At 34.8% G+C, this 12,957-nt stretch overlaps 2 protein-coding genes across 5 annotated transcripts in view; one reads left to right on the top strand and one right to left on the bottom strand.

Annotated features, from left to right (window-relative positions):
• The window catches only part of LOC140756506 (sodium- and chloride-dependent transporter XTRP3), a 147,499-nt gene that overhangs the window by 72,492 nt on the left and 62,050 nt on the right, over positions 1 to 12,957 (top strand). The window lies entirely within an intron of this gene.
• Positions 1,236 to 5,439, bottom strand: LOC140756479 (pancreatic triacylglycerol lipase-like). Its single transcript, XM_073091992.1, has 5 exons — positions 5,403 to 5,439; positions 3,109 to 3,295; positions 2,491 to 2,885; positions 1,972 to 2,305; positions 1,236 to 1,341 (listed from the first exon to the last, which is right to left on the bottom strand). Exons 1-5 carry the CDS (start codon positions 5,437 to 5,439, stop codon positions 1,296 to 1,298), a joined length of 999 nt encoding a protein of 332 aa, XP_072948093.1. The 3' UTR covers positions 1,236 to 1,295.

Genomic DNA, 12,957 nt, shown 5'->3' with positions numbered 1-12,957 from the left:
TCAACCCCAGATAAGGTAAAGTCACCTATTTCCGCGGTATTTTTACCAAAACTAGAAAGAACGTCAGATATTAAGCATTTACTACTTAATAAGGAATTACATAGTTTTATCAGAAGATTTATTATCTGTACTCTTGAAATAGACTCGACATTTTACGATTAAATATTGATTTAAATGTGTCAGAAAACCCTTTGGTTCCTAATTCCGAGTATACAAAATAAGGGAGTGAAAGAGATAGAACGACTGCTACGTGTTGTATAAAGGGAAGCTGCCGAAATAAAACTTTTTTACAGTACAGTTTCTTGACTGGTTAATGTTACTAATGTATATATATGTATGTATATTGCTTTTGACACTGTATTCCCTATCATTTTAATGCATTTAAAATTGTAACTATAGAGCTAGGTATCACCATACGAAAATGTAAAATTAACTGATCCTAATTGAAAATTTTAAATTATCGTTACATTAGCTTAGTATGTTTAATTATAATTCATTTAAATTGCTATACCCTTACAGGGTTTCATGCCACTGTATCAAAATTTGTAACACTTTTATATGTATGTGATAACTGCATGATGCAATAAAGATTATGATTATGATTATGATCATATATTTTTTTTTAGAATGCAGTCAATTCCTGTATCTGCAATACAATTTTGGATATTCTTCTTCGTGTACTTTATACTAGGGTTTATTATCGTACACCAGATATAATAATAATAGAATTATTTTGTTTTGAGTAATTTGATCAAATGAAAACGTCGTATAATGTTTTAGTTCTTATAAAAATCGTATAACAATGTTAATTCTTCATTAATTAGGATTAAGCGAATTACTGATACAAACAATACAATTGTTCTTAAAAACCGATGAAAACTTTAAACACCCCGTATAGTATTTTGCGGTTATGCCGCGGATTAATGTGCCCATATTACCTAATTCCGACTTATTTTTTTTTTATCCTACAATAGGCTTACGTTTGACTGCAACGTTACCTGATGAAGTATTATTTGTAAGAAGTAATTATATACATCGGAATAGCGTTTCATAACTCTAAAGCTCTCTAAAGCTTATTTTACAACCGTTTTTAATACAAATTTATTGTTTTGTCCACAACAGCCAGATCTATTCACTATGTTACTGATAATTAACTAGTATTTAAATTTTCAAAAAAAAAGCAAAATTTGGTATTTCAGACGGGTAGAGTATTAAAATAAAACTATTCATAATATTCCCATGATCATATATTTAACGTAAGTAAGTATTAAGTATTACGTAAATAATTCATTTTCTTAAAAAGGCCAGCTCGCGCCTGTAGTCAATCCGTAAAGACCGCTCCTGTAAAAAATAATTATTATTAATTACTGTAACACCTTAAAGTATTATTTTATCCGAGTGGGGAGGGTAATGTTTCTCCAGCGTATGTATGTATGTATCATTCTCTTACAAGCTCTGCAACCCAAACGGTTTCATAAATTATAACGTATGAGGTGTCCGGGATTCGTTTAAATGGTGGCATAGGCTATATTTTTAAGCAATCAGTTTTTTGTTTCTATTAATAATATTCTAGGACGAGTTCACATTTCAATGTCAGTGTCAGTTGGTATCACTTATCTACAAAATTAATTATGTCTCTTTCTTATTATACAGGTAGATAGACAAAAAAGGGAGATTTAAAAATAATGTGAAAATTGTAGCCGTATCACGTTTAATGTTCAGCGGGCCATACCTATAGTATTGTAGAAGGTTGCACAATAACGCAAAACTTTGCATAAAAGAGTATCTCAGGCAACATTGCTAGGGTATATAGTTTTTAAGTTTTAATTCTGAGTAAGAATTGATTTTATAGTCCGTTTGAGGACAGTAAAACTACTGTGACTGTCTTATCCCGACAAGCAACCGGTAGTGTTACTAATAAAGATATAGGTAACGTACATGGAAATACTGGGAATAATTTGTGATAATTACCCGCGTTTGTTCAAGATACTGTTGCCCATGCGAAAGTTGGCTCCAGTGCATTGATTATTCTGCGCCTGGTTGAAGTTGTTGCACAGTCTGCCATTGAAGTGATTGGTCCTGACGCTGGAGGCGAAGAGGTACGGCGCCCTGCCGTGGGAACAGTTGCTATTACTACACCCAGGCTGACGGTTGCGGCCTCCGTTCGGGTAGAAGTTAGCCCTGCCGATCGGATCCATAATACCCAGGAATCCACCATCAGTGTGAATCGCTTCCACGTATTGTCCGTCAGCGGCTCTCAGAGCGTTACCGGTGTTGCCCCATTGAGGACCAGCTGGGTCCAAACCTTAAAAAGTGAAGACCGAAGAAAGTCAATATTAATAATAAGAAAACTCTAAAATTAGCGTCAGTAGCAAGAGTAGGTAAAAATGCTAATACTGAAAGTATGAAACTTATAATTATGCTCATTGCTTTGGTTTGAAATAAACAGATTTTACCATAGCAAAATGAGTAATATTTATCAGAAATTACCAGTGATACGACTAGCGCGACCGCCGGCTCTACGACCAGCGTTGCCAACAACGTGAGCACCAAGACTGAAGCCAACCAAGTGGACGTTGTTCCAGTTGCCTCCGCCGTTGTTGATGAGCCACACCAAGAAGTCGCCCAGGAACTGCCCAACATTGGGTACGGCGCGAACAGCAGCGTTGTAGAGGCCATTGGCTGGACCACGCCAGTCGACAACAATGACGTTAGCGTCAGCGACTGCGAGATATGCATCACGGATTAGACCGTTCATTCCTGAGTTGCCATTGCCGTTCCACCCGTGCACGATGACCATCAGAGGTCGGCCGCCATTGTAGTTAGAGTTCCTGATCGAGTTGACGTCGTTACGGCGAATCACTTGACGGGAGTTGGGGTTTCGTCTAAAAAGAGAACAATACGCTACAGTATAGATTCAGAATAGTTCCTAATAGTTTATCAATGGAATAAATAATTCCTACCAATGTGTAAATCACCAAAAAGAAAACTTGTTCTACATCAATTTCTATATAAAGTCTGACTGACTGACTTATCTAGAATATATCTTCTTCTACTAGGACAAGATGTATTGTTTATTCCCTTCCTTATACGTATACGCCCATTTACCTGGTGAAGAGCCAGTATTCGTTATTAGCTCCATTTCTCTCATTAAGAACACTTTCGTCGACTGGTTCGTGAAGATCAACCAGATGAGGAACCTCGTCACCATCAGGCATCCAGATGTACCGGCTCACACCCTCCACATAGTGACTATTGTCCCCTGGCACCTGAGGAATATCCTCACCAGCGCATACTGTAACATAATGTAGGTACTTAAAATATTTGTTGTCTTCTAAAGTCCCATCTTCATTAGGGAATATTCTTTACCCAAAGAGTACATAAGAAAATATTATATACTCACGAGATACTGCAGCAAGTAGGACCACCAATAGCTTCATGGTTGAACTCGAAATAGACAATTCAATCCTATGGGGCTTCATTATTTATCCTACTGTTTATCACACTACATTGATATCTTGTTATTCGTTGATTGATTGATAGTGAAAATTAATGGAATTTATCAAAGATTCTTTCATGAGGCTAAACTACAGGTAGTTTACAATTCTAACTATTTATTATATTTATTGTCACCATTTGGTGCGTGTACTTAATTAGACTTTAAGCATTACGAATCGTGTTTTAATCATATTTTTAAAACTTTGATAAAAAGTACGTCGTCGCAGTAATAGTAAACTGAAACGGTATGTAATGTAGCCACTATCACACCACATATGTTGATATACGTCAAGCCATTTGGAATATAGGGCTTCCTAAATAAAGTATGAGAATTCTCATTCTCATTCATTAACTAGGCTCGTTCGAAAAACAATCAAATCAAATCAAATTATTTTTTTTAATTCAAAATAGATTCTTTACAGAGCACTTTTTAAAAGTTAATACAACTACCACCACTTCACAAGGTGTTGCGTCATGGAGACGTCATGGAAGCGGCGAAAGAAACTCCATAACACACATCTTTTTAAAAATTAAATATTTCATACAATGGCTCTTAACCTAGTGGGCTGTGGTACATAGAGTACCCGAGTGGTACATAGCGCTGGGGCTGCGTCAGACCACACCGTTTTATATATTATTATCAAATAATATATCTTTTACATAACGTTTGTTTAATGACAATTTTTTTTTTCTGTGAGATTCAATTCATTACCCTCCGCAGTCTGGTAATAATCCATAATGGAATATTAACCTACCTACACCAAATATCTTCAAACACAACTCAATTATTCCCATCGGTTGAGGAGTTACATATTTTGTCTCCGAGCCACATTATCAGACCCTTAAATAGTCAATGATGAACTGGCTTTGTAATTTCATTAGCTCCTACACCAACGTCCGTGTGGTTTCGGGAGTAGAATAGGACTACGGTATCTCCTGCCTGTCGTAAGAGGCGACTAAAAGGGGGCTTCCGGGGTTGCGGGAAGGACGGCGGTATGTGTGGTTGCATACCGTCGTACGCACCAGACGGTGTGGCGAGCGCCAAGCTCACCTGGGCGGAGCCCGACGGGGCAACGCGCTAAGAGGGCTCCGGTTGCGTTCCTTTGGAGATCCCGGAGCCCTCTACGCAGCGCCGAGGACGGCCACCGGGGGGGTTTTAGTGCGGTAAGAATCTCACATAACCCTACGTCGCTCCCACGACACCGGGTACCTTTTGAAGGTTCCCCCTCGTAAACAAAAAAAAAAAAAAGCACCTACACCAAATATCTTCAAATAAAACTTAATTATACTCATCGGTTGAGGAGTTACATATTTTGTCTCCAGAACCCACTCTGATTCTCATCATATTTAAATGGGACTAACTTGTAGCAATTGTCCACACACGAAATTAAAGGCATTAAAATAGGTTCATAAACGGCGAAGTTATGGCTGTTATATTTACATGGGTGGAGGAATTCCCCTTATTTTCTCCAGAACCCATCGATGGATCCTAACCATATTTAAATGGGACCAATTTCCAGCTCGCCTCTACACAATAAAAAAAGAATTATTAAAATCGGTTCACTAACGGCGGAGTAATTCGTGTACATACAAAAAAAAAAGATACCGGCCGAATTGAAAACCACCTCCTTTTTAAAGTCGGTTAAAAAGTAAAAATGTTGCACAGAGCAAGGATTTGTGTGTTATTTTTATGAGGCTCTGAATCTGACGTATAAAAATATGGTTATATTTATAACACGTACAAAATATTCCAGTAAATTTTGTACAGGTTATAATGTAAGAACAAATTTAAAAAAAAATCTATAATCAATTAAAATATTAAAACATCAAATAAAACAGACATGACAAATGAAATAAAGACGAATAATACTATGTTATGTAATGTAATAATATTATTTACTCACAAGACACTGCTGCTAGGACCACTACCAGTAGCTTCATGGTGGAGCTCGGAATAGATAGTTACATTCTTTGGAACATCAGTATTTATCCTACTGTTTATCAGACCACGCTGATATCTTGGTGTTCTTTGAGTGATTGATCGTGAGAATCAATGAAATTGATCAAAAACTCATTTCTGCAGGCTTAACTACAGGTAGCTTATATTTGGTAGGATGTATTATTAAAATAATTTCGCTAGTAATATAATAACTTATAGATATACGAGGCTAGTAAGTCATGCTCCTTAAAGAGATGCTTTAGATTTTCGCATCAGAAAGTAATAAATATTCAAATTAAATAAAAAGACTAAACATTACTGCATGTTTATTCAACTTATACAACTTTTTTTTTATATTTACTGCGTTATATTATTTTTATACTATTTTATACTATACTGGTTATATTATTTTTTATCAAAAAGTCCAACAATTTTTATATCGCTTGCACCAAAATTACCTAATTTAAAAATAAAAGTTTCAACTCTTCCTCTTGAACTCTTGTGGGATATCAAAAATACATAATTTCATTTATTCATAAATGATTCATAATATGAATCCGCTGTTTCCAATTTCTATGGTTATATTGAAAACACCATGTATAATCTGCCACCAACGTCATAATCATATAATTAATTATAAAAAACACTGAAATTATCTTTTGTTTTGGAAAACTTGTGGTCACGGACTTGGTTGTGATCTATTTATCATTGTAGTATCATTACCTTTATCAGTGATAATATTATAACGCTTTCTCGTATGGTGTCGCCTGCATATAAAATTGTAGTACATCAGCTAGAATAAGTTTAAAAAATCGACTCACTCTTGTTGACGCATAAAAGCAAGCATTTCTTGGAACAACATAATCCGATATTTAAGTTGACTAAACCTTACCAAAGACTTACCTATTTTTACAAACGCATTTTACCTACATTTTTTCTTAATACTAGCCATAGACTTAGATTTTTTTTCGCTACGCTAACTAACTGACCCGGCAATCGTTGTGTTGCCATATATTTATAAACTGTTAATGGTGAACATCTCTTATCACTTAGGGGTGAAAAATAGGTAGTAGCCGATTCTCAGACCTACTAAATATTCATATAAAATTTGGTGCAAATCGGTAAAGCCGTTTCGGAGTTGTACGGTAACTAACATTGTGACACGAGAATTTTATATATAAGATATATTTGCAAATTAACGATCTAATTGTAGCTACTTTCTGTAACCCTGGACGAGATGGCTCTACGAGTCTTTCTGAATCACGCTATCAAAGTTTTCTCAGCATCTCGTATATGAAGGTACAAGCTTCGAACTGAGTATTGAAGCGCGGCCGCTCCCCAAAATCATGATGATCATTTAGCTTTGCTCAATAAATCCCCCCAATAAATAATATATCAATAAATAAAGGGAAGATCCCCTTCCCAAAGAATAATTACGACAACAAAAAAACAGTCATGTCTAAAATATGCATAGATATGTACGAATATGTATATTTATAAAGTTAATGATGATTAAGTATCATCACTCAATTGATACGCAACTTACTGATCATATCAGCAGTGTTAGGTTTGTCATATTAAAATATTTTATCATTCATTTATCAATTTACGTTAATATGTTAAGCGACAGGCTTATTTGTACATCCTCTTGTCTGTGTGAAGCATCAGAGAGACATCGTGCCCAGCGGGAAAGTAATAAGACGATGAAGGTAATTTATGTGCAAAAGATAGATTTTATTTTATAGTTATGCATTAATTGGGGAAATGGTTTTGACCCTATTACTAAGTATGCACTGCCTGTCCATCCGTCACATGTCTCTATCTCTTGAAGGTTCATACCGACGGGTTCTACGTATACTGGTGCAAGTAGCAAAATGTCAAAAACGTTTTTATTGCATCATCCGTACTTAAATAACCTATTCTTTAATATCCTGAAAAAATATTTTCCAAAAATAAAAAAAAAGTAAGTTTCGGAGATAAAAACGTGTAAACTGGTGCAAATAATACTATTTTGCGCTAAAGGACTGTGAAAACTGTTGTACGTCCCTTATACTAGTCTACGTGGTCCCGGACTGCGCGACGCTCGAGTGCAAGTGAACGTTACACCAGTAAGCGTGTTGCGACGCTACCGGCGCGCACGCGTCACACTGATGTAAGTGGAAAGAGTTTTGCGTTATTTTTATTCTATTTTCAAAGAAATACTATATTTAATAATATTTTTGTTTCTAATTTTTAGGCCATAACCACGTTAACACGGTGAAGCATAAAATATTTCAAGTAATGATTTATTATTTTAAAGTCATAATTTTAAATAAATCATGCAACAGTGTAAACTGGTGTAAGTGCCACTTATACCAGTATACGCGTTGTGGCACTTTAAGAAAAACAAGCTACACAAATGCAAGTACAGCTATTTTCCAAAGTTTCAGAATTAATTAAAAATTATAAATGCAGTTTTGTTTCAAAAGGATTATACCATTTTAAAATTTTAGCTATGTACGTTGAATAATATTAAAGTCACACGCATCAGAACATTCAAATCACTCTACTGTAAAGTTGTGAAAACGCACTTGCACCAGTTTACGTAGGACCCGTCGATACAGTGTTGGGTCATGTAACTTTAACTTTTAGATCCATGGTAAAAAAATACGTCACACTTAACATTAATCGCTCGACTTCGATTCGTTAAAGTTATTGTATTTGTCAAGTTCCGTATCAGTACCCTTAGTATGAGTTTTAATGTTTTTACAAAAAATACTGTTATTGTTTTTGTTTACGTATTTCCCATACATTTCCAATCAGTTCTGATACAATCTGCTAGGGGCGCAATTAGAAATATATGGGCAAATACGTAAACTAATACAAAAACAGTCATGCATGTAAAAACGTAAAAACTCATAATAGGGGAACTGTCTACGACTACTAAAATTGAGTTGACGGCGAAACAAATGACATTAATGACAAATAATTGGTGCAACACAGAATGGTTACATTCCATCGCTACTGTCAAAGCTATTGTTATCTATATTACGTATCTATATGATTATATTACTTTAACGCAAACTTTAGGGGCTTTCGATGCAACCCACCCTATAACACAGACTGCGCAAGTACCGTCGCTTAACGACACATATAAATACAAGAATTTAATAAAAAAATTAAAAAAAACGACTACACTAAAAAGGCTGAAGTAGAATTTCCTAAAACGGTGAAATAGGCATTTCATTATTTTTATCCAGAAAGCCAAATACCTACAAAGTTTAAAAGTAGGTATCTGCTTCAAAATCAAAATATGTTTAAACAATATTATCCTATATCATGAAGCAGTGATAGCCTAGTGGTTAAGAAAGTCGGCCTCTCGATCGAGAGGTCCGAGGTTCAAATCCCAGGCACGCACCTCTGATTTTCAAAAATTATGTGCGTATTAGAAATTAATAATCACTTGCTTAAACGGTGAAGAAAAACATCTTGAGGAAACCTGCCTACCTGAGAGATTTATAAAAAAAAATCTCAAAGGTATGTGAAGTCTACCAATACGCACTTGGAGCGCGGTGGACTTGCAGCGCGGTGGACTTTGGCATAATCCTTCTGGGAGGAGACACGTGCCCAGTAGTGGGACAGTAATGGGTTGTTGATGATGATGATGATGATCCTATATCATCCTCGTAGTGCTTATTTATGCTATATAGAACCTAATATAATAATAAAGCCTTTTTATTTCCTTAATAACATTATGTCATGCAATTTATGAATTAATATAATAAATTAATAAAGAATTTTTTTAAAGAATATTGTACATATTTAAATTTAAAAAAAATGACTACATTATTAATAGAAGATTGATTTAAAAATATATGTTTATCTTTATAATATTTTAAATAATGTTTATATTTCTTCCTATTTATTTATTTCTTTATTTATTAAGGACCTCTCTGTAAAGTAAAGGCCTCCTCCATTTTGCTCCACTCAGTTCTGTCACTCGCTTTTTTAATCCAATTTTTTCCCGCTGCTTTTAAAATTTCATCGAGCCATCTCTCCGCCGGTCTTCCTCTGGTTTTCTTTCCGACAGGTCCCTTCCATAGAGTTATCTTTTTAGCCCACCTGTCCTCGCTCATACGTGCAATAGGGCCGGCCCACTTCTATTTAATTGTTTTGCAATATTCTAGCGCGTCTATTAACTTTTTTGTTTTTCTTATGTCTGTGTTTCTCTTCTTTTGTCGCCTTTTTATATGCAGTATGCTCCGTTCCATAGCTCGTTGAGTTGTTAATATTTTATTTTTGGTTTGTTTATTGAAAATCCATGTTTGGGATGCATAGGTCAGAGAAGGTAAGATACAAGAGTCTCATACAATTTTCTTTAACTTCATTGAAATATTCGACTTCAGAATTTCTTTGAAGCTCCAAAATTTATTCCATGCCATATTTACGCGCCTCATTAACTCTTCTTGGTGTCTAGATTTTTTAAATGATACCTGTTGCCGAGATATGTGTACTCCGAGACATACTCTAGTAATGTTCTGTTAATGTATATGGGTGATTCTATACTGTTTGTCATGATTTTTGTTTTTGTTGTGTTGCGCTCTAGACCAATTTCATTACTGACATAATTAATTTCGTTTATCATTGACTGTAATTGCGAGGAATTTTCGGCGAAGAGTATGATGTCATCAGCGAATCTGAGATTACTTAGAAATTGGCCATTGATGTTTATACCTTTATTTTTCCACTTTAATATCTTCATAATGCTTTGAAGTACAGTAATAAAAATTCTGGGAGAGAGGGGGTCGCCTTGCCGGACGCCTCTACATACATTAATTTCAGAGCCTGTTTTGTCTAATTTGACTCTACTTGTACTTTTCTTATATATGTCTTGTATGAGCTCAATTATTTCTATTGGTACACCACATTCCTGTAAGGCTCTCCACATGCTAATATGGGATATAGAGTCAAAAGCCTTAGCATAGTCAATGAACGCTAGGTAGAGCGGGCGTTTCGTTTCTTGGTATTTTTCTATAATTAACTCTAATGAATGTATGTGGTCTATAGTTGAATACGAGCTTCTAAATCCCGCTTGCTCTACTGGTTGGTGCTCTTCGGTGTATATTGCAAGGCGTTTCTCGAGACAAGAAGCAAAAAGTTTATAGAGATTCGATTGTAGGCTAATTGGTCGATAGTTACTTATGTCAGTAGGATTTCCTTTTTTATAGAGCAACACGATATCCGATTTTGCCCATACCGTAGGAATTTCTCTATCGTCTAGTATTTTATTGAACAGAGTAGTTAAAGGTTGTACTAGAAGAGCTTTTCCCGTCAGAATAGCTTCATTTGGTATGCCGTCTGGGCCGCAACTTTATTCTTTCTTTAAGGACTTCATCTTAGTAGAGATGTCTTGAGCAGAAAACCTCTGTATTTTAGTGTGATTTACATGTAGAGATAGAGTCTCTATTCTTGATGGTATCTCATAAGCGTAGAGATCTTTATAAAACTGGGTGGCGTTTTGTATTATTCCTGATCTAGAGACTGTTTCTTTGTTACAGGTAGAGTTCTTTTTCAAAGATGGAATCCACTTTTTAGTTGTAGTTAGCTCTTTAGAACCTTTTTTCACACTTCTTGACTTCTTAAGATATTTTTTAAATGTTGTAAGTCTGTAGTCCGTATATTCTTTTCTGATAATTTTGTAAATATTTTTATATAAATGGCATTTCTCTTCTTTTTCTTCTAATGTCAGTTGTTTTTTATTTGTTAATTCGTTTCTTCTTTTTATAAGGTTTTTTGTTCTATCTGAGATAATGTATTTTAGTTTTCTACATGGTTTGTTAGTATTTATGGAATTTAAACTTTTATCAATAGCGTGTTTAATTTTCTCGTAATATGTCTCTACACTATCATGTTCTTCTAATATTGTATTTTTTATGTTCAACTTTAAAGCTTCTATATATTTATCTAGCTCGTCTGTAGTTTTTAGTAAAGATTTATTACCTTTATATGTGGCTCTAGATTTTTTGGTCTTGGTTAACATTAAAGTACTTCTCACTAGTAGGTGATCGCTCGGGAACGATAGATTGCTTATTACTTCTATATTAGTGATTTTATTTTTCATACTTGACAGTATATAATCTATCTGACTTTTATTTTTGTTTGGGGACAGCCACGTCCAAATGTTCTTACTTTTTCTTTTTGAACAGGCTGTTGATAATGAAAAAATCATTTTGCCAGCAGAACTGAAGTAAGATTTCTCCTCTCTTATCTCTTTTTCCAAAGCATGAGTTTCCCAGTATTCTACCTTCGCCCTTTATTTTTTGACCAACTCGGGCATTGAAGTCGCCCATGACTATAAGGTTTTTACTGCAATTATTAAGACATTTTTGTAATTGTTCATAGAATTTTTTTATTTCCGATTCGGTGGCATCGTGGGTCGGCGCATAAACCTGGACTATGGATAGATTGATATTCTCAAAATTCACTTGTATTGTGCAAATTCTTTCACTAATTCTAGTAAAGCTGTGTATGCAATTTTTTAGGTACTTTTTTACGAGAAATCCTACTCCGTATTGGCCTTTAGTCTCGCCATAGTAGCAGAATATATGGTCTTCACTTTGTTCTATAATATAACCAGTACGTCTGATTTCTGATAGGCCAAATATGTCATATTTAATAGTTTATATTGATTGCTTGAACTCTAGTAGCCTTTCGTCCGATAGTAATGACCGAGCATTGTAAGTACATATGTAAATAGGGTGGAGTGGAGGGTTTTGATCTGTGACCCCCGCGGTGACCGGCCGTGGTGGGGGACATAGAGAGGTCGCTTCATTATGTCATTTCTTAGGTAATAGCTGATACGAAGGAGACTTCATTTCTGTATTTAGTGCTTTATTTTTTACTATATATAGATCCATTCTATTTTTCTTAGTTGGATTTTTTGAAGTATTTTCCTGTACCCTCTCGGGGGCTGTCATTGCATCTGGAGACTGAGATAAATTTCTTTTTTGACGTTCGTGTTGAGTGTTTATTTTTTCTGGTAGAATTACTAGTTTGTTGTATTTTAAATATGCTCTTTTTCCTTGCGCTCTTTCTTGTTGTAGTTGGGTACTTAACTTCTTTCTCTCTTCGAGAACTTCCGGGGGAAAGTCTTCTTTAATATAAAAACTACTGTTTTGAAGCATTTTCTTGTTCTTGAGTAATTCAATTTTTTTGCCCATTGTAGTGAAAGTAACAATTATGGGTCTTACTTTTTCAGTTTTTTTTCCCCATGCGTGACACACACTCAATATCTCCTTTTTGGCAGTATACTTTCATAATATTATTTATTATATCTAAAATTTTATTTTGTAATGTGAAGTAATTATTCTCCGTTTCTTCTACCCCGAAAAAAATTAGGTTCTTCTTTCTTACTATTTTTTCAAATTTCTGAATTTTTTGTGCTTGTTCTTGTGTGATTTTTTCTAACTGTTGTTGTCTAGTTTCAAGTATCTTAAATTTTTCATTTGTATTCTTATTTACACAATTTGGAATACTTTCCT

This window comes from Epargyreus clarus, unplaced genomic scaffold (assembly GCF_041222505.1).
Source record: "Epargyreus clarus isolate Ecla_fem2 unplaced genomic scaffold, WU_Ecla_fem_2.2 ptg000035l, whole genome shotgun sequence".
Taxonomy (NCBI): domain Eukaryota; kingdom Metazoa; phylum Arthropoda; class Insecta; order Lepidoptera; family Hesperiidae; genus Epargyreus; species Epargyreus clarus.
This window is presented reverse-complemented; position numbering and strand designations above follow the sequence as displayed.